The sequence below is a fragment of the Vipera berus genome (genome assembly GCF_964194415.1).
Source record: "Vipera berus genome assembly, chromosome: 5".
Taxonomy (NCBI): domain Eukaryota; kingdom Metazoa; phylum Chordata; class Lepidosauria; order Squamata; family Viperidae; genus Vipera; species Vipera berus.
In genome coordinates, this window is record NC_138207.1 from 95221308 (window position 1) to 95248449 (window position 27142).

A 27142-nucleotide genomic window follows, 5' to 3' on the forward strand; every position below is an offset into this window, starting at 1 on the left:
ACAGGTCCTCACGATCTCAGCCCACTTCAGAGGGGGCCCAATCCGTCCAGAGCGGGTTTTACTCTTCAATTTGGCTCTTCCATTTCACCCCGACCCTGCTTCTGGCCTATCAAGAATCCCAAGCCCGCCTTCAGCACCTTGGTGGCGGACAGCGGCCGGGCTCCGCTCGGGGCCTCAGGAGGCCGTTGAGTCCGGCCGGGGCATCGCAGCCTCGGAGCTCCCGGGGCACCTGGTCACCTAAGGACCCAGATTGTTGGGGGCAATTAAGCTGACTTTGTAATAATGCCGCTTGGGGGTGTGTGTGAAAGCCCTAATAAGCAGGTATATACATAGAATGAAGGCTACTGCTAAGTTTGTAAGCCGCCCTGAGTCTTCGGAGAAGGGCGGGATATAAATGGAATTAAAATAAAAAATAAATAAATAAAATAAGGTCCCATTGGGGGTGGGGTGGGGTGGGGGGGGGCTCTTCTTCTGGATGACCCAAAGGACCGGAAAGAAGAGCAGCTGGCTGGGCAAGCCTGGAAACAGCCCCCGCCCTCCCCAAGGATTCTGGCGCACGGTTGTTGCTGCTGGGGGCCCACCGGAGCTTTCCGGCTTTTTTTTTCTGGGGAGGGGCTGCCATTTCCCGGCTCCGCGAGCGCTGCAGCGGGGCCAACCGCGGCGTTGCCTCCCCTTGCAACAAGAGGACAAGAGCGCCGGTCGTCTCTGGGGGCAGCCCCGGCGCCTCCGCCTTCCCCGCCCTTCCCCTTGTAGCTGCTGGGGCGCGGCGCCCTCTCCCTCCTCCGCCGGCGAGGCTCCCCCCGCCCGCCCCTCCCCGCCAGGCTCGGCCGGAGCCGCCCGAATCTCCCGGAGGTCGGGCCCGACCCTGGCCATATGCCCGAGGCGGGCGGCGCTGGCGGGCGCCCTCTCCTCCGCGGAGGCCCAGCGGGCTCCTTGGGCGGGAGAGGCCGGCCGGGGCGGCGGGAGGCTGGCGTGGCGGCCCCCCCCAGCGGCTGGGAGGACGCGGAGCATGTGCAGAGCCGGCCGAGCACCGGGCCGCCGCTGGGCGAGCTGGCCGAGCGCCGCGTGAAAGGCTCGCTCTGCCGGGGCCGGCCATGCCTCTGGCTGGGCTGCCGGCGCGGAGAGGGAGCCGGGGAGGCGGCGGCGGCGGCGGCCCGCGCTGAGCCCGCGCCCATGTTCTCCTGCTTCTGCTTCAGCGTCCAGCCCCAGAGCTTCGGCAGCCCCAAGCTGCCCGAGTAAGTGCAGGGGCCGGGCCAAGCGGGGGGCGTTTGGGGAGGGGTGTGTGTGTGCAGACCGGCCTGCTGGGTCGGCGGGGAGCTCGGTGGTCAGGGCGCCAGAGCTGGACAAGTCCCGCGGGCTCCGGGGACGGAGGGAGGCGGCCCAGGCTGCGGAGGGCTCGGGGCTTGGGCACCGGGGACCCAGGAGCGGAGCTGGAAGAGGGGGCGGGCAGCTCTCGGCAGGCTCTGGCTTGGTCGCGGGACCGGAGGAGCTCCGGGGGGAAGGAAGAGACGATTCATTGGGGGGCGGGGGGGACGTTGGCCGGCGCAACTCGCGACGGCTGCCTTAAGGTGCAGTTCCCTGACCGGAGAGGAATCAGGGGTAAGTGGCTGCTGTCCAGGGTCCCTCCGCAGCCGAAGTGCGGATGTCTTGTCTCTCTGTCTGTCTGTCCGTCCGTTCCTCCAGGTGGGCTCCGAGATGTTGCTGGAGCTCGGGGAAAAAAAAACACCAGAAGGGGCCTTCAGCCGAAGGAGGCGCCTCGCGTGGGGGGTTGCGTCCTTTTGGGAAGCCGAAGAGCGAAGAAAGGCAAAGATGGTCTCCTAGAGATCAAGTGGGCTGCCGGGAGGAGTCGGCGCTGTCCTTTTCACAGCTCAGCGTTTGCATAGAGGAATCTGAAAAAAAAAAACATCCTTCAAACCGGTCCTGGCCCACCTGCAACTCAAGGCCTGCCCGTCTCCCAACAGAACCTCTGTGTTCAGTGGCAGTCTATCCCTAAGGACGTGTGTTGGGGGCCATGTGGGCTCTGGCCAGGCACAAGGGAGGGGGGTGGGGCAGGAGGACCCCAAAGGACAGCGCAAGGCTTGGACCTGATTGTCGCCCAGATCTCCCATTTCCAAGAAGAAAGCCTAGGGATCTTCCTGATCTTCTTACGTGTTTTTCCACCGCAGGGTCGAATTAGGAAAACGATCTGGAAAGGAAGGAATTAATCCTCCTTTCTGAATATGGAGCTGGTGTGATCCGCCACTTTCCAGAGATCCAAAGAAGCCCCCGTGTTGATGTTCTCAGAAAGCAGGGCAAGGCAGGGCAAGGCAGTGAAAAAACAATGAAGCCTGGGGCTGTCTGAGGGTGTCAACTGGGATCACTGAATACAACATCCAGGTTTAGTGGCAGCCTCTCCCAAGCACCATCCTCGGTTGAGTTAATGCCTCATCCCCATCTTGACTCCTGGGCGACGCTCTCGGTTGCCTTTCCTGAAATGTCTGTCGAAACTTTTCACACGCTGAGAAAGAAGGATGAATTGAAGAGGTTTCTTCACAAGTTTTGGACTTGTACTTTATCAGCCTTCCAGTTTTCTTTTAAAATTTATTTTGAATTTGTTCTGGAGGAAGTTGGGAAGCTTAATCTTTTCCTTTGAACAACTTGTACCTATATCTTCCTTGCCTGGGTCGAAGATGCTGCTGATCCCAGCAGGGGAATGTTGTATTTCCAGGCGGAAATACAAGATTTTGAAGAAAATAATCTAGCACAGCTGAGATTAACTGTACAGTCTCTAATAAAAACTAAGGCCAAACTTCTGATGCTCATGGCAGTTAAGCAGAACCTGACAACATTCCTAGGAACTTTCAAGAAAAAGTCCCATGGGAATCCTCAGAACTGGCAAAGTGGTTTAAGTAGTGATATGTCTGGGGTCAGATTTACGTTGAAGGTGGTCCTGACCGTGAGAACAATTAACCACTGGAATGACTTGCCTTCAGAAGTTGTGGATGCTCCATCACTGCGGGCTTTTAAAAAGAGACTGGACAGCCACTTGTCTGAATGGTACAGGCAGTGGTGGGATTCAGCCTGTTCGCACCACTTCGGCAGAACCGGTAGCTAATTGTTTTGTTGCCCAGGCCCAGAATGGACTTCCAGAAGCGGCATCCATGCAGAGAAGCGGTTGTTCACCTATTTGAATCCCACCACTGGGTATAGAGGGTCTCTTGCTTGGGCAGCGGGTTAGACTAGGAAAGGGCTTTTCAACAGGTGGTACACATATCACCTGTAGTCCTTTAGCACCTGGCAGGTGGTACGCGAGCCCTAGCCAAGTGTAGTGGGGGAGGGAACCAGCTAAAGCGGTGCTGCACAGACCGGGAGGAGATCAGCTGGAGCTGCAGAGCTTGGCAGAAGCCCCAGGATCGGTGCATGTGGCAACATGGTAATTGGAGCTTCCGGCACACCTGGAAGGGAAAAGGGGGAGGGGGAGGGCAGAGAGAAGAGAAGGTATAAAAGGGGCAAAGGGAGGCTTTTTTTTACAAAAGCAGTGAGGAGAGACAGAGCGAGCGGCGGCAAGTTTGGCGAGCGCCCTGTTTTCAGGCAAAGGGTGAGTGAGGGAGCAGCTTGTTTTCGGGTGAAGGGTGAGCGAGTGAGCTGGGCAAGAGCCCAGGATCAACGCGCGCAGCTACAGTTGATCAGCACTTCTGCTGAGCTGCCCAGAACTGCCGATCAGCTGGAGCCCGGCGCTGATCCTGGCGCTTCCCCTGAGCCCTGACAGCCCTGCAGAAGTGCGAATCAGCTCTCAGGGCTCAGCAGAAGCAACCAGGATCAGCACAGAAAGAAAGGAAGGAAGGAGATGGGAATGAGAAGGAGGGAAAGGAGGAGAGGAAGGAAGGAAGGAAGGAAGGAAGGAAGGAAGGAAGGAAGGAAGGAAGGAAGGAAGGAAGGAAGGAAAGGGGAATGAGGAATGAGGAATGAGGAATGAGGAATGAGGAATGAGGAATGAGGAATGAGAAGGAGGGAGGCAGGGTGGGAGGGAAAAAGGAAGGAAGGAACACCCCCCCACAGACACACGGTAACTGCAATGTTAATGCGGCCCTCAGTGAAATTGAGTTTGACACCCCTGATATAAAAGGTTGTTAAGTGAACCTGGCTCCTCCATTGACTTTGCTTGTCGAAAGGTTGCAAAAGGGGATCACATGACCTTGAGACACAGCAGCCATCATAAGTATGAATCAGTTGCCAAGCATCCGAATGTAAATCACATGACCCTTGGGAATGCTGAAACGGTCGTAAGTGTGAAAAATGGTCATAAGTCACTTTTTTCAGTGCCGTTGTAGCTTTGAACAATCACTAAGCAAACTGTTGTAAGTCGAAGACTGCCTGTACTTTATCACTTTGTTCCTTTTTGTTTGTTTTGATCATCAGGTTTTTGACACCTTGCTAGGCAACTGGTGGTACTCAGATATTGCCATATCCCAAAAGTGGTACAATGGGTGAAAAGGTTGAAAAGCCCTGGACTAGAGGACCTCCAAGGTCCCTTCCAACTCTCTTATTCTGTTTTTCCTATACAGAATGCAGTGGAGTTTTGGTGGCATATGATAATACATATTGCATTTGGCAAGGATTGGGCATTTAAGTCCATTTATTGTCAATGATATTGTTGTTCGTTAGTTGCGGCGTCGTGCCCAACCCATCACGACCCCATGGGCAACGTTCCTCCAGGCTTTTCTGTCCTCTACCATCTTCTGGAGTCCATTTAAGCTCACGTCTACTGCTTCAGTGACTCCATCCAGCCACCTCATTCTCTGTCGTCCCCTTCTTCCATTGCCCTCAATCTTTCCCAGCATGAGGCTCTTCTCCAGTGAGTCCTTCCTTCTCATTAGGTGGCCAAAGTATTTGAGTTTCAACTTCAGGATCTGGCCTTCTAAAGAGCAGTCAGGGTTGATCTCCTCTAGCACTGACCGGTTTGATCGCCTTGCAGTCCAAGGGACTCGCAGGAGTCTTCTCCAGCACCAGAGTTCAAAGGGCTCAATTCTTTGGCGCTCAGCCTTTCTTGTGGTCCAACTTTCACAGCCATACATTGCAACTGGGAAGACCATAGCCTTGACTGTACGCACTTTTGTTGGCAGGGTGATGGCTCTGCTGTCAATGATATTATAAGGCCTCAAAATAGCCGGTATAGGATAGGTACATCCATACCTGCTGCAGAATTGGCTTTCTGTTTATGTATCACTCAGTCAGTTGGGCGTGATGAGAGTCACTTCCTACTCATTGACCGAGTTATCCATTTGATAAGCCTTTCCGTGTGGCAGGGCTGAGGAGCAGATGGGGAGAACTTCTTGGAGATGTCTTCAAGGGCAGTAGACAGTTTGCTCTGGGTTACTGGTGGCCTATATCACTCTCCAGAGCCGTGCTGCGACAGTAAGTAATATTATGCCTCTGAGGCTTCCCCCTGTCCGTGTGTGCCGGAGTGTTTTCAAGTCTGAATTGCAGTAACCTTTCCAATATTACTTTGCTGCCAACACAAATATTTAGAAATAGTTTGGGCATGTGATTGGCTGGCAGTGGGATTGTGAGAACCCAGGCAGTTGCTCTATAAGGTAAGGAAATAAGGGTTTAAGGCTTTTATTTATTTATTTATTTATTTTTAAAAATCAGGATTCTAGGAAGCTGAGGGATTCATCACAGTACTACTATTGCTCCCTACCAACTGAACAACTGTTTTTTTTTATTGAAAAGTTTTAAAATACATTTTTGAAACATATACCCCATCTACTCCACCCCTCTCCCCATCCCTCCCATCCCAACACACACGCCCCCCCCGACTTCCCAGAGCCGAATACAGGGTATTACATCAAACAATCTTACTCTAAAATATTCTAATTACTATAATTACTCTTTAAACCCTATTGCACTTTAACTCTCCTTAACCATAAAAAAGAAAAATAATATAGCCTCTAATTACAATAACTAATAACTATTCAAATGCTAAATGATACTTTGTAGTCCCATATTTGTTCTGAATAAAATCAATCCATCTTTTCCATTCCACTATATATCTCTGTTGCGAGTGATCTTTCACATATGCCGAGATTGTAGCCATTTCTGCCAAGTTCGAAACTTTCAAAGTCCATTCTTCAATAGTAGGCAGGTCCTCCTTCTTCCAGTATTGCGCTACCAAAAGTCTTGCAGCTGTTATTAAATTCAGCATCAATTTGGTTTCTATAGCAGTACAATCAACTGAACAACTGTTTAGTTCATCACAATTTCTGTTTTGTGAGAGCCCTCATAGAGCAGTGGCTAGAATGCAGCATGGCAGGCTAACTCTGCTGACAGCCAGAAGTTCGATTCAGACTGGCACAACGTTGACTCAGCCTTCCATCCTTCCGAGATGGGTAAAATGAAGATCCAGATTGTTGGGTGCAACATGCTGACTCTGTAAACTGCTTAGAGAGGGCTGTAAACTACGGAGCGGTATATATGTCTACGTGCTATGGCTATTGCTAAGTGGTAACTCGTACACGAACTGAGTCAGAGAGGATGCAGCTGTATCAATTAACAGGAATTATATATCAAATTTCAGGGGTAAATAAGGAATAGCGACTGAGTGTGTAATGTGTGGAGGGGAGAGAGAGATAAAAAAAATCCTGTCACACTCTTTTTTATTCGGTAATGTTAGACCACGGGTGTCAAACTCGCCGCGTCACGTGATGTGTCGTGACATTTCGAAACTTTTTTTGCATTGCCGGAGCCAGGATGGGCACGGCCTCTGCATGATGCAACTGGCCCGTGGGCCGGCAGTTTGACACCCCTATGTTAGACAAAGAACAAGGGTCAAATTCTTACATAAGACGATTTTAAAAAACGAGGAATGGTTATTGGTTATATTGCATAAAAGGTAAAAGGTAAAGGTTCCCCCGCACACGCGTGCTAGTCGTTTCCGACTCTAGGGGCCAGTGCTCATCTCCGTTTCAAAGCCGAAGAGCCAGCGCTTGTCCGAGGACGTCTCCGTGGTCATGTGGCTGGCATGACTAGATGCCAAAGGCGCACGGAGCGCTGTTACCTTCCCACCGGAGTGGTCCCTATTTTTCTACTTGCATTTTTTACGTGCTTTCGAACTGCTAGGTTGGCAGAAGCTGGGACGAGTATCAGGCGCTCACTCTGTTACGCGGCACTCGGGATTCGACCCGCCAAACTGCCGACCTTCTGATCGACAAGCTCAGCGTCCTAACCCACTGAGCCACCGCGTCCCTTCCTTATATTGCATACGGCAGGTTTAATTATTAGAGAACGCTGGATGACATAGTCCACTGCAACCTGGTAGACTACAGCTCTCAAAACCTCTACAGCTGCACTACGACTGGCTGCGAAACAGGAGATTTGAGGAAGCCGGAAACAGCCGGTTAAAAAAAGGGTGAGATGAGCACTTAAGACATGGGTTTTTACCTATGATTTATTGAGATAATAATAATTATTGGTGAAGTGTATACAAGACTATCTATTTTGGTTTGGGCCAAGCTGAGTTTACACAAAACATTCATGCAAACCAATATAGATGACGGCTTGGTAGGGACTAAGTTCAATAGACCAATCTCCCTCAGGAATCATTTAAGGCGGCTGTGTTATCAACTCTGGAGTTAGTGGAGGTAAGGAGGGAGATGCCTTCAGGAAGCAGCAAACAAATGCATTTCTAATCCTTTGGTACCATCCAGTGGTCCTGTTGGGTCATTGACATAAAGCAATAGCAATAAGCACTTAGACTTATATACCACTTCACAGAGCTTTACAGCCCTTTCTAAGCAGTTTGCAGAGTCATCATCTTGCCCCCAACATTTGGGGGTCCTCGTTTTACTGACCTCGGAAGGATGGAAGGCTGAGTCAACCTTGAGCCCGTCAGGATCGAACTCCTGGCAGTGAGCAGTGAGTTAGCCGGCAATACTGCATTCTAACCATTGTGCCACCAGGGCTCTAGGGCTTTGAGAAAGGGGAGATCTATGCAGAGGCTTGTCTGTCAATCTTGCTGCTTGGCTCCCGGATGTTGTGTTTCCAACTAGGTGATATCTTTGACCCCACTGAAGATGTTACCTAGTTTGGTAATGAAACGTCCGGGAGCCAAGCAGCAAGCTCAGAGGACAAGCCTCTGCCTAAATCTACCATCCGTGCTACGGATATTCTCCGTAGTTACCAGGGGATCTGTAGGGGAGATCTGTTCCCCAAACAATGAAGAGGAAAGCATTCTTAAGTCCAAATAAGGAAGGAAGAATGCGAAAATATCTTAAAACACCTCCATGATTCCAATTAGGGAGCATAAAGAAGGAAGAAGTAATCCATAACCGGATTCTCTTTTCCAAGCCAATTTTAATAAAGGTAGTTTGAGTCTTCATATTGAGAGGTGTGGTGGCCTAGTGGTGAAGATGCTCGCCTCCCACTCAGAAGATTGACAGTTCATTCCTAGGCAGTGGCAGATGTTTATCTCTTTAGGGCACAAAGAAAAAATATCTGCTGAGAACTCTGTGTGGCGTCAGGCAGGGCACCTGGCTGCTAAACGCTCAGCTCCATCCAGTCACCCCGACTCAAATTAAGAGATTACAGGGTTGTAGTTTTAATCTTAATATTTATTTATTTATTTATTTATTTATGTATTTATTTATGTATTTATTTATTTATTTATTTATTTATGGGATTTGTATGCCGCCCTATCTCCCAAAGGACTCAGGGTGGCTAACAACGATAAAAACACAAAATACAAACATTAAAAGGTATTAAATCAAATTATCCCATAAATAGTCCAATTAAAAACACAATAAAACTAAATTAAGAAAACCTCCCTTCCATCAGTCCAGGTTGGCCTGTTGAAAAAGCCATGTTTTAAGGTCGCAATGAAAGGAACGGAGATCCGGGGCCATCCGGAGCTCCAAGGGGAGTTGATTCCAAAGGGCAGGTGCCCCCACAGAGAAGGCCCTCCCCCTGAGGGTCGCCAGTCGACATTGTCTGGCCGATAGCACCCTGAGGAGGCCCTCCCTGGGTGAGCGCACAGGGCGATGGGAAGTCGTTCCTGGCAGCAGACGGTCCTGCAAATATCCCGGGCCTAAGCCATGTAGGGCTTTATAGGTAAGAACCAGCACCTTAAATCTCACCTGGAGGACAACCGGTAACCAATGCAGCTCACGCAGGAGGGGTGTAATATGGGAGTATTGGGATGCTCCCATCACAACCCATGCAGCTGCATTCTGCACCAGTTGAAGCCTTTGGGTGGTCTTCAAGGGCAGTCCCATGTAGTCCCATTGCAGTAGTCTATACGGGAGGTAATATGAAGTATATTTTTGGGCCGATCTACATCTTGGGGTCAACAATCTACCACAACACTTTTCCCCCCTAAATATTGCTGTACTTGTGAGCTTGATGCAGCCATGAACAATTCTGGTCCATAAACTCCATTGTCTGTCTGTCTGTCTGTCTGTCTATCTATCATCATCAGTCTGTCTGTGTCTGTCTGTCTATTATCTATCTATCTATCTATCTATCTATCTATCTATCTATCTATCTATCTATCTATCTATCTATCTATCTATCTATCTATCTATCTATCTATCTATCTATCTATCTATCATCGTCAGTCTGTCTGTCTATCTTCTACTTATTATCTTTATCATCTGTCTATCTATCTATCTATCTATCTATCTATCTATCTATCTATCTATCTATCTATCTATCTTCTATTTATTATCTCTATCATCTGTCTGTCTGTCTGTCTGTCTCTCTCATCTCTCTCTCATCTATCTATCTCTACCATCTGCAATTTGGCAACACAAAATGGATTGGAACCTTATCTAAAGGAAGACGAACCAGACAACCGAGATCAGGCATGGCATGACTTTTCCAAGCTATGGAGCTGTGGAGTCCTTGTGGCGCAGTGGTTACAATGCAGTATTGCACGCTTACTCTGCCCATAGCCTGGAGTTCTATCCTGACTAGCTCAAGGTTGAGTCAGACTTCCATCCTTCTGAGGCCAGTAAAATGAGGACCCAGATTGTTGGGGATGATGTGTTGACTCTGTAAACTGCTCAGAAAGTGCCGTAAAGCACTAAGGAATAGTTTATAAATCTAAGTGCTATAGTGCTATTGGTATTGGTCTGGATGATTATTCAGGCTGGGGTCCAAGCTGGGATGGTGAAAACCTACTGTTAATTCCAAAAACCACACACACACAACAGCAAACCCAGGAGGATTGTTTTTTTTAATCTGGCAAATTTGCATTAGTTGGCTGTAGTAGTTAATTCTTAAAGTCTGGGATTTCTTTACCCTCTGTGTAAAAAGTGATGGTATATAAAGAAATTTTATTGTTGGCTTGGTGATTTTGATGGGAAAGTCCATTTAGGAGATACGAAAAAGCAAATTTGTATTTTTCAGATAACCTGGATGATCGATGTGTCATTTCGAGCATCACCATTTTGCTCCCTGTTTTGCTGGCTTAAAATTCTTCAGAGTGCTTTTAAAGATGTGCTTTTATTTATTTATTTTCCCCCAGAGATGAAAACAAGGAAAACTACCCAGACAAATCTGTAGTCTTAGAGGAAAGTCAGGCAGTGTTTCAAGACACGCCGACCCCCTGCAATGGCACTCTAAGAATTGGCATGGGGAACTTAAAATCCAGAAAGCCTACCTCCATTCCAAAAACGGAAAATGGGAAAAACCGTGAAGAAAATCAGGTAATTTGCTTGCAGATACCTGCTGTAATTTCATCAATAATAAAAGAAAAGCCTCGGGATTATCTTTTTATTTCTAAGATTGGCTGGTGTCCTCTGGCATGGGGGGCATGGTACAGTAAATGCAGCTCAAAAGCTTGAAATAAATCCTGAAAACAAAGACAATGTAATCTCTAAACATTCCAGTTCAATTGGGATGAGATGGGAACATTTCTTAAAAAAACCCGTTAAGACTACGAGACTTTTGCAGACATTTTGGGTTGGCCATTGACTTGTATATGGGTTGGACATTTTAGTCTCTTTTCTTCAGTAGTAAACAGCAGTTTTTCTCCTGAGCTGGAATTCTGATTTGTGTGTGTGTGTGTGTGTGTGTGTGTGTGTGTGTGTGTGTGTGAGTGTTTGTGTGTGGATAGATTGTAGTTTCTTGTTAAGGTTAATTGTGGGAAGTATCTGAGGAAATCAACTTTGCGAAAAAGATGCCGTGATTGATTTCTTTCTGCACCAAGCTTGTTTGTGTTTTTATCACTCTAGGGCGGCCATATGCAATTTTTAAATTCTGCTTGTTTTTAAAGTCTAATCAGTGCTGTTGTGATTCAAGGAGCTTATTGTCTTTCGTTAGCCAAGTGAAAGAGAGAGGTTAATGACAGCTAATCTTTCTTAGCCTTTCCTGCTGTGTAATACAAAATGCCATTTCCAACTGTTACATGGGCTGAGTTGACCTTTCTGACAGTTGTCCTCCCATCAGTATCTCTCTGAAACTTAATGGCATCTTCTGAAACAACCCTACAGAAGTCAGGAAAGGGGAATTTTGCTGCTGTCACTCTGTGGTGTGTGACACAATCTTTTGCGTACTGGGAGGACTTGACTTCTTCCAGTTCAACCTTGGCACTAAAGCTAACATTAAGATATTCTAGGTAGATGGAGCAAGGAACACTCTTTCTAAAGCACCTCATTCTGAGGAGAAAAAAAACTTAGAAAAAGCTCAGAATTTAATATTGGGAGAAGCCTATACTTTCTTCAAAGTCTCAGGCTTGATGTAAAAAAAACAAAAAAAGTAACATCGATATGGCTGCGAAGAGATGTTTGCAAGCGCGTGGGCAAGATGAACCAAAATATCTTTTAAGTTAGAGGAGGAAGAAATTTTTTTCCCCGCTGTTGCATAGGAAACGTCAGAATGTTATGTAGCCCTTAGGTTTTTCGACTGATTTGATTGATAACGCGGACGGCTTCAAAAAAGAGCGAAATTTTTTTTTTGAGAAACAATCTTCTAATGACTGCGAAGGTTCTGAGGAACAAGATGAGGAACAAAAAGGGCACTCTGGTGGGATGCAAGAATGCACTCAGAGGGTCTCACCCGCACATCCCCACGTTGTCATCTTCATATTTGCACAGGTAGTCCTCGTCTTAACGGCCACAATTGAGCCCAACATTTCCATTGCTAAGCAGGATGGTTGTTAAGCCCCATTTTATGATTTTTTTTTGCCACGGTTAAGTGAATCACTGAAGTCTTTAAATCAGTAACACCGTTGTTAAGTGAATCTGGCTTCCCCATTGGCTTTGCTTGTCAGAAGGTGATCACATCACCCAAGGACACAGCAACCGTCGTGGATGTGAGACAGTGGCCGAGCACCTGAATTATGATCACGTGGCCCTAGCAATGCTGCAATGGTTGTAAGTGTGAAAAACAGCCATAGGTCAGTGCCGTGACAACTTTGGACAGTCACTAAATGGATTATTGCAAGTCAAGGACTGCAGCAGAGGATGAATTTTTGACTTCCCTCTTCATCTTCTTTCTTCCCCTCCCCCTCCCCATTTCGTCCTCCCCCTCCTAAAACAGATGTTCAGCATCAGTCTGGCTCCCAGTTACTCGAATGTAGTTTTATTTTGCTCTTCCCTCTTTGAACAGGAGATGGGAAATGCAGGATCCTGGCTCCCGGACTGCCAGAAGAAAACAACGACATCAGCTACTGAATATGCTGAGAACATCACACTGAGATACCAGGAAACAGCTCTCAAATTTCAACCCAGGTATTCCTTTTTGCATAAACAAGTCCTGGTGGCTTCTGGGGACAATATATTTTAGCGGCTCACACAACGTGATTCACCCAACTCAAAGCAGGCTGTATTCACTCATGTTGGCATCTTGGGTGTCGGGCAATGCCAGCCCCCTTCTTCCCTGTTTTCTCAGTTTTACCTGGGCATCAGATGAGGTGGTGTATCCACACAGAAATATGAAATTGGAGAGAAATCTGGAAAAGAAAGAAACGTGGACTCCTGTTCCGTGGATTTCTCTGTTAGGACCGGAGCCTGAGATATTTTCTGCTTAAGACAAAAAACAACAACAAACAACTCTAAATGAAAAAGGGAAAAATTAGTCGTCTTTGAAAATAGTGTGCAGGCATAACGCTATGTCCGGCAGGAAGATGCTGGAAATTGTGATTTCTATCGGAATAGACACTCTGGGCTGCGGAGTGTTACAGTAAGTCAGAAATATTAGCTAAATATGAAAAGAGACACAGACTTTCTAAAGGTGGAGATGTTAAAATTTCTAAACTAGAAATTTGAAGGGGATTTGCTTATTTTACCTCAGACGGTATAGGCCAGGGTTTTTCATACTTGCTAACTTGAAGATGTGTGGACTTCCGCTCCCCAAATTCCCAGACCAGCAGATGGGCTATGTCTATCTGGAAAACTAGCCTACCACATATGCTCAGGGTATTGTAGTGACTCCTGTCTTTGCTAGGGAAGATAAAATGTAGCTGAATGGGGTGATCAGTGAGAATTACAGGCCCTTAAGAAAAAAGAAATGCGCAATTCCACGTCAGCATTTTCTACCCTGCCTCCCTTTCATTAATCCAAGATTTCTTCCCGTTACTGACCGAAGCGAGCTGGATATGATTCATGGGGTAGATAGTGAGGATTAAGAAATCACAAAGCAGATCAGACGGTCAAATTTTAGCTAGTGGAGGTTTATCTAATCCAAAGTGCAGTTTTTAGTTTTTATCTGGTGTTCACTGAAACATTTATGTGCACGAACCTTGCATTTGTTTTGGAAAGTATCAGCGTACTGCTTTTAATTACGGAAACATCTCTTCTTCCGTTCATATATGTCATTACGACAGAGCAGGACATTTATTAAGATTAGATTAACAACATAAGGAATAATTACAGTGAACACATTTCTGTAAACTTTTAAGGACTGTAAATGCAATAAAGTGGTTCAGGAAATAAAATTCATTTCCTATCGCCTAACATTCCACTCCGAGATATTTTTTTAAGTGGATCTCTCCTGGTTCTGCTTTTAAAGAGCTATGCAAAATCCAGAAATGGGTTCATTTAATGGAGTTTCTCCACAGTTAGGTTGATTGGAGGAAGGGGCTGTGATTCTCTGCTTCTCCCCATTTTGCAGGTCAGATCAAAGTGCATTCATTTCACCAAATGATGCTGCTGAACATCTGCAAAAGCTCACTGAGGTAAGTCTATCAGAAGCCCAAAGATGTTTTTCCTAAAATGGTGTCAGCATCTTCCTTAAGCTAAGAAGAGTGATGAAATAAGGAGCTCACGTGTGGTCTTCAAGCACCAAGTAATCATCTTGCAGGGCTGCGATTCTGTCAAAGACAGAGGACACAGAGGATGATGTATGTCAGTGTTTCTGAACCTCAGCCACTTTAAGATGTGTGGACTTCAAATCCCATAATTCCCCGGCAGTGCTGGCTGGGGTATTCTGGAAGTTGAAGTCCACACATCTTAAAGTGGCAGAGGTTCAGAAACACTGATGTCTGTGCTACGGTCATATTCCTATGGTTATTGGAGTTTTATTATTCTTTTATGATATTCTTTGTTAACATCATACTGTATGTACTGTGTCAGAATCCATTTATATCATATTCATAAATGTATGTTTCAAACATTATTCCATGGATTCTGCCATCTCCCGAAGAGGAGAGAACGGATGTGTATTGAACCAGTATTAGGCATTTCAAAGGAAAAGAGAAGCCTTTTGAACTGGGAAAACAAAAGGGGGGGCTAGCATCTGGCTTGTGTCACGGAAGAGGGCAATAAACATAAAGGGTCCTAAGTTCCTTTTTCCCACGAGAGGGATGATATGAGGTAAATGGGGGGGACTGACCAAATGGGGTTAAGGGGGGTTAAACCGGGAACTCTTTATAAGGGTTTAGTTCATGGGACAATATTAAGTCCTGTCTTGTATTCCTACAACCAAGCATGTCATAGTAAAGATTCTTTTTGGACTAGATTTGACTCCAAGAGTTTTTGTCTTCCTAAGACGTGGTTTGGGGTGGGTCCTGACATACTGTGTATTTTATATAACTTTTCTAAGCTGTTCAAGTTTATTTATTTTTTGGCTAAAGCGACCTAAAAGCAATTGTAGAAGAAAGTAAGTAACTAGGAAGTAGACAGAGACCTTCTTAAACCCAAATTTTATGGAGTTCCTTCTAGTTAGAGGAGCTAAAACTGAATAATCAAAGCTTAGATAAATATAAGCCACGATGACTAGAAACACTCTCATAAAAGTCTGGAAAAGATAGTGGGTTGAGTTTTGCATAATTGGACATGTTTGTATTGTGGTTTGGGCATCCCTGCATGAGAAATTGATGGCCTCTTGTTTGGGGGGGGTGCACTTGTGTATTTTATAAATCATGTAGTTGACTAAGCGGCATAATTCATGACATTCTAGCATGGCCATAGTTTGATTTTCATTCTGTTCTGAATGTTGAAATGCTTTTGAAGACTCTGAAACTTTTTCAGTCTCTAAGATATTATGGGTTGCCTAAGAAGGGTTTTGTGAATTTTAGAGAAGGGCGAAAGGATGTGCAAAACTGGAAGAGATGAATTTCAGCCTTTCCAGCTGATAGAATAGCAAGATAAATACGAAAAAAAGGTTTTCCAAGAAATACTTTTTAGGAGATTTTTCCTGGCTTGACTGAATAGGGAAGAACCAACTAGAGATCCTTGAGGAAACATCTCAGTGGAGACAATAAATGACTCTGTGTTGTTGTCTTGGGCATAATAGAATAGCAGCCTCAGTAAGCTTATAAATATATCTGCAAGGTTCTGTGGGAAACATGTATAATGAAAATACTATTGTGATAAAACTTGCTGTTGCAGGACAGCATAGAGATGAATGAATTTAGATCATGAGGGCTGCAGATTGAATGTTGCCTTTGGATAAACCCTCCTTCTTTGCTCCTCTCCAACTATTCTTTTGAACTTAGGGCTTGAGAAGAAAATCCACAGTATGTCCTATGTGGTAACCTCAGGATTGTGCCAAGGAAAACAAAATAGTTCTGCCTCTTGCGTAAACTGCGAGGTTATTTGCATGTGCTTGTTTTGTAGACTTAGTTCTGATTGTCCAAATTGTGGGCAACCACACGAAAACACCCAAGTTGGTTTATAATTGATGAAAGTCAAATGCTTCTTAAGTGACTGAACTTTTGAAGGTGCCATCAACCATCAAGCCCATCTCTCTTGAAAAGTGGAAGCAGTGCAAGAAATTGGGAGTCAAGATTATGTCCAAAACCAGGGGGAGGCAATCTTTTATGACTCGTGGACTTCAACTCCCAGAATTCCTGAGCCAGCATGGTTCAGTATGGAAACCTCTCCATTTTTCCTCAGCATAGCTGGCTCAGGAATTCTGGGAGTTGAAGTCCACGAGTCATAAAAGAGCCAAGGTTGCCTACCCCTGTCCAAAATGAATACAAGTTTATTTCATGCTAGCTTTCTACAAGAATCTGAACTACTAATGGTCAAGGCAAATTGGTGGTAGATAAGAGTCAATGGAATTCAAGGTGAGCTAGACTAAATTCTCTGGTAGGGGCAAAGGAACTCAAGACCAATGATGCATTTGACCCCTCCTTTGGGCTCAGCCTGGTGTCTCCTACAGAAGCTTTTGATATATATTTTTTAAAGAACAAACTCTGAGAATCTTAAACTGATTGAATCTAACTCTGAGGACTTTCTATGCTTGATTCGGTAGAACTATGGAATAAAGACACATAAAGGCCTGTCAATAAGATTTTCACGATTTCCATTAAGAGCTCCAGAATCGTCTGCAGTTAAATTCTCTTTCTTCAGATTTATTATAATCCGTATGTCACACTCATTTTCTCCTTATTGAAGAGGGCGGGTGTTTGAGCCAGGATGGGACTCCTCGTGATACAACATCCTTTTAAATCTATTCTAACAAATAACTCAGAATTGACTCTAAAAATAGCACAAGATGCTACACCCCCTTAAAACTGCACTATACTAATTGAAGTTATGTAATAATTGCATTAGGGGGTATAATCACATTATATAAAACATATTGCCACCTCTGGTGGCTGCACCCAATTAGTTCTTTATTTTGGCTGAGGAAAGTAGAAATACATTTGAGGAAATAGGAAAAGTTAGGCAACACAGCCTTTTTAGTAATTCACTCTAGGGCAGCTCTTACTCCATTTCCATGATAGATGAAATGATGCACCATTAGAAATGAATCCAGCACTAGAAATGACTGGTTGCATTTGCATTGCATTTGCATAGCCCCAGAGTTTGCTGGGAGGAATGGCTCAACATTGGGACTTCATCCAGTGGATCAAGCTAGCCATTTGCATAGCACCAGAGGTTGAAGCCAACTGAGTCACTGGTTGCGTTTGCATTGCATTTGCATAGCACCAGAGATTGCTGGGAGGGGTGGCTCAACAGAAGTTGAAGAGAATTGGGACATTGTCCAGTGGATCAAGTTAGGAACCTGGGTGTCTAATGGTGTCTGAACCATACAACTAAAGATCTTAAACAGGAAGGCTACAAGAGAATTGCACTGCCTCTGTGTGAGGGCATCTAACCTTCTGATCAGAAGTATGTATCTAAGTGTTGGAAGAAAGGTCTTCATCGTGGTTCATCCAAGCTGGGAATAAACATGGCAACTGCTTTGGGAAGAAGGCTGTAGTTTATTGGAGAGGAGAACCAGGCAGGAATATGTCTGGCAGAAAAAGGGAAAGGGCTGAGCACATGTAGGGAGTGGGTTTTTATACCCTCTTGAGCCTTTTGTTTGGAGTGATTTCCTGTTCCTGTTTGAGGCTATTTCCTGTGTCATGTATTCTGAGCTGAGTCTGGGTTTAACATTCTGGTATTCTGACGGTGATGGGTTACTCCTATTATGTCCAAAGGTCATGTCCTGCTTCCCCGGGGCTGGGGTATGTAGATTTTAGGTGTCTTTGTCTTTTTAATCTCCCAGCTGGGGACCTGCAACCTTCCTGGATTTACATCTGCATTTGTACAGAACTGGTTTCCGCTTGTGGGAGGGAGACCTGGAGCTATCAAGAAAAACTAGGCATGCTTTCCTGCCTCTTTAAGATTCTTTGGAGGAAATATATTTTTCTGCCCTTTTAATATTTCCTTCTCTGAGGGGCTGACTTCCCACATAAGCAAAAGTGTAATCTTTAACATCTGTAGTTCGAAAACAGCAGAAATTCATCCTTGCTAAGTGCTTGTGTTGTTACAATTGTACAGGTAATCCCCCAGGTACGAACGTTCACTTAGCGAGTTTTCACAAAAATGAATTTATTCAGAAAGGGTACTTACGTTAGAAATTCAAAATTGCTATAAAAAGAGGCCTCTGTAGCTGTGTGACTTGGATTCAGTCACTGCTGCAGTGTTGGCCATTTTTAACACTGTGATTTGCCTGGACGGTTTGGTTACAAATGCAAATTCCTGAAGCTGGAAGGGATTGGTCACATGGCCAAACAAGAGCGAGTGATTTTTGCAGCTGTTGCCACTTGGGCCTGAGGACTGGATTGCTAGAATTGCTTCTGTAAGTATTTTTTTAAAAAAATTGTTACTCTATAGTGGAAACTGCTCTTCATTTTAAGTACCGTACTTTGCAAACTATTTTGTTTGCAAAGTACGGTACTTTGCAAAGATAAAGTTTCTTTGCATTTTCCTTGAAACTGCTTGTAGAAATGCTAGCCAGCATCTACACAAAGCATTCTATAACATTGTGTTTCCTTGCTTTTATTTTGGAGATTAGCATATATTACTGCAGTTTGTAGGTTTTAAATTTAAATTTGCCTCCAGAAGTTGTGGGCGCCCTATCACTGAAAGCTTTTAAGAAGAGACTGGATAGGCATTTATCAGAAATACTCTCTTGTGACAGCAGTGGTTTAGACTAGATGACCTCAAGGTCCACTCCATCTCTGTTACTGTTGCAAGCCGACAGTTCTGTAAACCCTTCCTCCGTCTCCCCCCTGGGTGCCTGGCCGGAGACTCTTAAGCTAATTAGTGGCACGTGGTTGTTTTTTTTTAAAGCAGACTAGCAACAAATGGATTTTTTTTTTAAAGTAGTTGCAAACTGAGAACTCTGCAAGTCTGCTTGGAGGCAATTTAGTTTCTGAGTGGAAGGTTGCACTGGAAACAGCTGATGGGTAGCCAGCAGCAGTGGGGAAAGCTTCTCAGTTAAGGGAGCGATCAATTAACAAACTGGAGGAAATAGAGTAGTAAGTCAGATCTTCGTTCATTTAATGGTCCATTTGATTCAGTTAATGAATTTGATTTTAAAAAAATTGTGAAACTGAGTCTGATTCATTTGACACATGTTCGTACCTCAAGGACTACCTGTATTTTAGAATGTCCGGTTTAGTTCAGTGCAACACTTGTTTTATTTTTGTGGTACTGTTTTTAAGTTTGGACACCCTCCTCTTAATAAGCAGATTGCTACTTTACATGGACCGATTGCTTGTCTGGAGTCCTTGGTTGTGTTCTTCAGGCTAAAATTAGATGGCCAACTCGGCTGGTTTGTTCTATTGAGCTGCTCTGCTATCAGCACCATCTTCCTCAAAGACCCTGCAGGAGAAGGGCAGTATGGACAACTGTTGGATTGGTAGAGAGCTGTTGACCTTAAACCTGAAGCTTCTGGTGTGTCCCTGTATGATAGATATAGTGCCGTTGCTGAACTTAATAGGGATACTAAGGTGGCAGATTCAGCTCTATGTGATGATGATAAAGATGATGGCTCAACTGAGCAGGGGATCATGGTCCACGAGGAAGAAGTGGTTTTGGATAAGGGAAGGTGGGAATCAGGTATTGCAAATCAGCCATGTCAGATGAACAAGGTATCTAAATATAGGAGCCGTGACCAGGGGGGCTTTTGCCCAGGTTCGCCTGGTGCGCCAGTTGCGGCCTTATCTGGACCGGGATGCCCTACGTACAGTCACTCATGTGCTCGTGACCTCCCGGTTAGACTACTGCAATGCTCTCTACATGGGGCTGTCCTTGAGGACCACTCGGAGGCTTCAGCTGGTGCAGAATGCAGCCGTGCGAGTAGTAATGGGAGTGTCCCAATACTCTCATGTAACACCTCTTCTCCGCGAGCTGCATTGGCTTCCAGTTGCCCTCCAGGTGAGATTCAAGGAGCTAAAGCCCTAAATGGCATGGGTCCGGATTACCTTAGGGAGCACCTGCTACCAGCATCAGCTTCCCATCGTCCTGTGCGCGCCCACAGGGAGGGCCTCCTTAGGGTTCCACCGGTTAGAGATTGCCGGCAGGTGATTCCCAGGGGGAGGGCGTTCTCTGTGAGTGCGCCCGCCCTTTGGAACGAACTGCCGATGGAGCTTCGGACTGCCCCGACTTTCGCTCTTTTCGCCGGGACTTAAAAACCTGGTTGTTCGAATTGTCTGGCCTGGACTGAGGGATTTTAAATTTTAAAGTATTTAATTAAATTATATTAAATTAATTTTAAAATTTAAATTTTATTGTTATTATGAATTGTGGGCCTGTACTAATTTAATTCCATTTTTTTCTCTTTTTGTACTGTTTTAACTGCCCTGTGAACTGCCCTGAGTCCTTCGGGAATAGGGCGGTATATAAATCCAACAAATAAATAAATAAATAAATAAATAAATAAATAAATAAATAAATAAATAAATAAATAAATAAATAAACCAGCCTTTTGGCTGGTGACTTAATTGTACGAGATGGGGGTCTTGAAACAGGTGAGGTGTCTGCCTCGTGCTTTGCCAGCAGAGAGAAGAGGCGCATTTTTAAGATAGTCAAGAATGCTAATAAGGACTGTGAGGTTGACGTTGTTGTGTATCTTGCCATGAATGATGGACTAGAAGACCTCTATGGTCCTTTCAACCCTGTTATGCTGTTATTCCGAAATGTTGAATGAGGAAGTTCAGCCTTTGTACCTAGGTGTTTCCCCCAAAAAATAAGATCCGGTGGGGTTTTTTTTGCCTCCAAAAGAGGCACCAGGTTTTATTTTTTAGGGGTGGGGGTGTCTTTGCCACAGTCATTCTATTTCTATTTGTAGGTCTTTGTATTTTGCTATCTTCTCCAGTTCTTTCTCGTCTATTCTGCTGTCTCCAGGCGCTACCACGTCCACTATCCAGCCTTTTTTCCCCTTTCTTATCGACAATTGTTAAGTCTGGGGTGTTATGGGGCAGATGCCTGTCTGTTTGAATTCTAAAGTCCCAGAGCAATTTTACTTTTTCATTTTCTCTGACTTTCTCTATTTTATGGTCTTGCTTGCAGGCAAATGATATTTCTTGCAGATCTTCCAGTGCACCATTGTTGCTAGTGGTCCACTGTTTCTTCAGCTTCTTTGCACAGACGGCACTCATTGTCTGTTGCCGTCTTCTCAATTCTGGCTTTGTATGCATTTGTCCTTAAGGCTTGGTCTTGTGCAGCCATTACTATATTATTGTTATGGTTATTATTGTCGATTTAATCTGGGAAGAGTTCGATCCTGTGACTCCTGAAGAAGTGGACAAGATCATGGGGAAGCTGAGCTCCACCACGTGTTTGTTGGACCTGTGCCCCTCCTGGCTGACTTATGCAGCCCGGGATGGGACACGAGGCTGGCTCCAGGCAGTGATTACTGCTTCTTTGAGTCAGGGTAGTTTTCCCGCCGCCTTGAAGGAGGCGGTGGTGAGACCCCTCCTCAAGAAGCCTGCCTTGGACCCAGCAATTTTAAACAACTATCGTCCGGTCTCCAACCTTCGCTTTTTGGCGAAGGTTGTTGAGAGCGTGGTGGCGCAGCAGCTCCCTTTGTTCTTGGATGAAGCTGACTACCTAGACCCGTACCAATCGGGCTTCAGGCCCGGACACAGCACGGAGACGGCATTGGTCGCGCTGGTGAATGATCTCTGGTGGGCTCGGGACAGGGGTTGTTCCTCTGTCCTAGTCCTTTTAGACCTCTCAGCGGCTTTTGATACCATCGACCATGGTATCCTGCTGCGACGTCTCAGGGGGTTAGGAGTGGGAGGCACAGTTCTCCAGTGGTTCTCCTCTTACCTTCTGGGACGTTCGCAGTCGGTGTTGGCAGGGGGGCAGAGATCGACCCTGAGACCTCTCATTTGTGGAGTTCCTCAGGGATCGGTTCTCTCGCCTCTCCTGTTCAACATCTATATGAAGCCGCTGGGTGAGATCATTCATGGTTTTGGAGCTGGGTATCACCAATATGCTGATGATACCCAGCTTTTTATTTTGACCCCAAACCACCCCAGTGATGCCCTCGACGTGATGTCTTGTTGCCTGGAGGCGGTCCGGGTCTGGATGGGGAGGAACAGGCTTCGACTCAACCCTGACAAGACTGAGTGGCTGTTCGTGCCGGCATCCCGGGAAATTCCGATTATTCCATCATTGGCCATGGGGGGTGAGCTATTACCCCCCGTAGATAGGGCCCGCAACTTGGGGGTCCTTCTAGACTCACAGCTCTCTTTGGAAGAGCATATTGGAGCTGTGACTAGGGGGGCCTTTGCCCAGGTTCGCCTGGTGCGCCAGTTGTGGCCCTATCTAGACCGGGATGCCTTGCGCACAGTCACTCATGCGCTCGTGACCTCTCGTCTAGACTACTGTAATGCTCTCTACATGGGGCTGCCCTTGAGGTCCACCCGGAGACTCCAACTGGTGCAGAATGCAGCCGCGCGAGTTGTCTTGGGAGTTTCCCGATACTCCCATGTTACACCTTTGCTCCGCGAGCTGCATTGGCTACCGGTTGCTCTCCGGGTGAGGTTCAAGGTGTTAGTTATGACTTACAAAGCCCTTCATGGCATGGGTCTGGATTACCTACGGCAACACCTGCGGCCGGCGTCAACTTCCCTCCGTCCAGTGCGCTCCCACAGAGAGGGCCTCCTCAGGGTGCCGCCGATCAAAGAATGCCGATTGGTGACCCCCAGGGGGAGAGCGTTCTCTGTGGGCGCGCCAGACCTTTGGAACCGCCTACCGGTTGAGCTCCGGATGGCCCCCGACCTTCGCTCCTTCCGGCGCGATCTCAAAACGGGATGGGGTTGGGTTTTTAAAACTAGTTTTAACTTTAATATGTATTGATTTTATGGGCATGATGTTTAATGGCTTTTTAATTTTTGTATTCGATTTTTATTGTGTATTGCCCTGTTCACCGCCCTGAGTCCTTCGGGAGAAGGGCAGTATAGAAATCAAATTATTAAATTAAATTAAATTAAATATCGATGTTCTCAAGTGGTAAAAATACTCAAGGCTGATGAATTTTCAAAAAGTGGAACTTCGCTGTATTAGTATTGCTAAAGCCAGCACCATTCTTTCTAATCACATATTCTATCAGCTGCTTTTGTGCCATAATTCATAGTGGGGGTCAGAGGTGAATTATGGATCAGGCAGATGCAGGAGGGAAATCTAATAAAGGAATGTGTTTTCTCTGAATGGAGAACTTATGCACAGCACCTATCTCCATTCTTTTACTGTTAGTTTCTGAAGTTGCTCCTTTTTATTTTCTTGGCATGGATGGGAGCAACGGCCAAGCCTTTCTTTGTGGAGTGACCAATGATATCCTCCAATTTGGACTAGATCACGAGACTACACTTTTGTGGACAACACTGTTCACTAAGTCTATGTCAAACTCCTTAGTATCCGAACTTCTTTCGGAGGGATGATAAACATGCAGACCTTAACTCAGGGACTCCTAATAACCCTGTGGTCAGCTCTATGTGGTAGTCCTAGTGCAGGGGTCGGCAACCTTAAACACTCAAAGAGCCACTTGGACCCCTTTCCCAGACAAAAGAAAACACTGGGAGCCGCAAAACTTGCACGCGGAGGGGCGGGGGAGCTTGATTGAAGAGTTTAATTAAAAAGAAAAAGAGGCTGCTGTGCATGAGTTCTCTCTCTCTCTCTCTCCCTCTCTCTCTCTCTGTCTCCCTCCCTCTCTCCGATCTTCTGCCCACCTGGCAAGCTGGCTTCACGTTGTTCTCCGACAAGCTGACACACATTCTTATTGGGCTGGCTCTCCTGCCCTTGGTCTGCCAGTCCTCTTCCCCCACTCAGTCTCTCTCTCTCTCTCTCTCTCTCTCTCTCTCTCTCTCTCTCTCTCTCTCTCTCTCTCTCTCTCTCTCTCTGTGTGTGTGTGTGTGAGAGAGAGAGAGAGAGAGAGAGAGCTGCTGCTTTCTGCTTTCTGCTGCTTCCTGTGGAGAGGCAGCAAAGGCAGGAGCCCTGCCCAATAAGCTTGTCAGCTTGTTGGAGAACAGTGTGAAGCCACTATCTTTTTTACACACACAGAGAGAGAGGGGGGGAGGGAGGGAGGGAGGGAGGGAGGGAGAGAGAGAGAGAGAGAGAGAGAGAGAGAGAGAGAGAGAGAAGGGAAGCGCAAGTGCCTCTCCTGTCTCTGTCTCTCTCTCTCTCTGCAAATGGCGGAGGAGGACTAGCAGCCGCAGGAGAAGGCTGAAAGAGCCGCATGCAGCTCCAGAGCTGCGGGTTGCCGACCCGTGTCCTATTGGCTTCTGGATGTTTTCCTCAAGGTCACCTCCATAGGCCTCCACGTTCACTTGACAGATGAAACAGGCAAGATTTTTGTGCTAAAGTGTATTGATGGAATATCATTGTCTGTGTTAAACCTGGGATATGATAGCCAGAGAAGCCACAAGTAGATAACTAACCTTGCTTTTTTGGACTTGCCTGTAGAAAGGGGTGACAAACTGCTTGTTTTTGTTGTCGAGCTTGAAGGGAAATGAAAACTGTGTCTTATCCCTTCCAAAAATGGAACATCTCTAGCAAAGCAAACAGAAATGGAACCTGTCCTGCAGCTGTGCAACTGACCTCTCTCTTCTGCATTTTTGCTAAACCAGGAAGACAGTCCTCAGCTGGTGGCTTCAGAAGAACCAGCCTCTTCATCATCCTCAACCAGCATGCACATTGACAGAGACTGTGGTGGTGGTAAGAAAACCTTCGGTTAATGCATGCCCTTGGGTTTTCATCATTAAAGATCCCTGAAAGCCTTTGAATGTGATGTGGTACATTGGTGAATCTGCCAAAAGAGACTGAATTCAGGTATTATTTCAGGACATAAGATCTATCACGGTTTAGGGCATAATAAGAGAATATATATATATATATATAATTTTATTTGGATCAGGTCTGCAACCCGTGGCTCCGGAGCCGCATGCGGCTCTTTCAGCCGTCTCCTGCGGCTCCCAGTCCTCTGCCATGTGCAGTCCAAAAAAAAAATGCGGCTAAATAAGTTCAACCAATCAATTCAAATATGCAGGGTAGGTGCATATCTCGCCTTGGCTCCACTCTTCAGTCAAACTCTGTTCTGCGCATGCGCGCATGTATGCGCATGCGCACACATTTTTTGCAGCTCCCAGTTTTTCCTTTTGTGAGGGAACCGGTTCCGAGTGGCTCTTTCACTGTTTCAGGTTGCTGACCCCTGGATCATACAAATACTGGTGGCTTTAGAAAAAAACGTATATATTGTAAAGGCTCAATTCCATCCTAACAAAATTAATTTATTTTAATTAACCAAACAAATAAACAGATAAACAGACAAATGCATGTACATACATAGATATGTACATACCTACATACATACATGAGGTGCAAATATGTTTCTTAGATCAACCTTCCATAGAAAAATGAAGACACTCAAAGTCTTTGTTTTCCTTTGTGTTTGGGAGATCCTATTTTATCCCACATGTTCAAGGTAAGCATTGGCCCAACATAATATTTCTACTCCTGTTGCTGTCATTAGCCCTTCTCTATCTCCTTTTTAGTGGGCATATCAGCCAAGAAAAAACTGTGGGAAGAGAAATATTTAAGGGTCTCCAAATCATGTTCAATTTTGAGACCAGGTACAGTAATAATAGTAAGAATAAAAAGCCAAAAAGTAAGCTGGACACTGGGTATCTAAAGGTTTAGGGACCTGGTGCTTTAATTAAAAGGCTCTGGAAAGATATCCTAATTCTCACTGAATTGATGGGCGTCTCTTTCTAGGCCAGGGCTTTTCAACCAGCAGTACGGGTACCACCCATGGTAAGTTGGCACCTGGCAGGTGGTACGCGACCATCTTGGGGGAGCGGAATGACAGTTTGACACCCCTGCTCTAGAGCAGGGCTTTTTCAACCAGTGGTACGGGTACCACCTGTGGTACATTGGCACCTGGCAGGTGGTACGCGACCATCCTAGAAAAGTGGTAGCGGGGGAGGGGAATGAGCTGAACTGATGGCAGCACCGCACAAGCCTGAGCGAGAGACGGCTGGAGCTGCAGGGCTGTCAGGGCTCAGAGGAAGCACCAGGATCAGTGCCACTTTCCAGCTGATCGGTGCTTCTTTGGGACTGTCAGGGTTCAGTGGAAGCGCCAGGATCAGCGCCAGGCTCCAGCTGGAGCTCGGCGCTGATCCTGGTGCTTCTGAGGCCAGAAGAAGCGCCGATCAGCTGGAATGTTGCAGCATCTCCATTCAGATGCTTGGCAACTGATTCATATTTATGACAGTCACAGTGTCCCAGGGTCATGTGAAGTGACCAAAACCTGCTGCAACCACCCAGCAGAGGGGAAAAAAAATAAAAATCAAACACCCCCCCACCCCCGCTGCCAATCCTCAACAGAAATGCTCACAACAATGAAAACCTTGGACAGGCAGGCAGGTGTCTTGCTCAGCTGTGGCTTGGGGGGCACTTTTTTCAGTGCCATTGTAACTTTGAACAGTCACTAAGCGAACTGCTGTAAGTCGAGGACTACCTGTACTTCATCACTTTTTTCCTTTTTTTTTTTTTGGTCATCAAACTTTTGACACCTTGCTAGGCAACTGGTGGTACTCGGATGTTGCCATATCCTAAAAGTGGTACAATAGGTGAAAAGGTTGAAAAGCCCTGTTCTGGGTGATTCTGAAGACCTTTCTTTATCTTTCCCACGAAAGAGCCAAGTTGGCAATGCTGAAGACCTCTGTGGGCAGGGGAGAATTTTGCATGTAGCTGTAAGCTTTGCATCTGGGCCTTTTACGGACACATCACGGCTTCTTGTAAATGTATTATCACTTCTGGGCTGATTTTCAATTTATCTCTTGCACACAAAGTTGTCTTTCAATGCTTAATTTAGTTATGGCAGGAACTGAGTGCCAGCAGAGTCCGTGTTTCTGTGCCAAAAACCCATCATTCAATTCTTCACATCTTAAAAGAGCACTAACAAAAAAGTCTGGGCAGAAGTCCTAAGGATTGCCATT

At 46.0% G+C, this 27142-nt stretch overlaps 1 protein-coding gene across 1 annotated transcript in view; it reads left to right on the top strand.

Annotated features, from left to right (window-relative positions):
• Positions 1-873: 873 nt before the first annotated feature.
• Positions 874-27142, top strand: part of FAM13C (family with sequence similarity 13 member C) — a gene marked incomplete at both ends in the record, with an annotated part of 44748 nt that continues 18479 nt past the window's right edge. Inside the window, 7 exon segments of the mRNA XM_081329134.1 lie at positions 874-933; positions 935-979; positions 982-1235; positions 10502-10682; positions 12586-12707; positions 14089-14152; positions 24773-24860. Of these exon segments, the coding sequence (XP_081185260.1) occupies positions 874-933; positions 935-979; positions 982-1235; positions 10502-10682; positions 12586-12707; positions 14089-14152; positions 24773-24860 (814 nt within the window).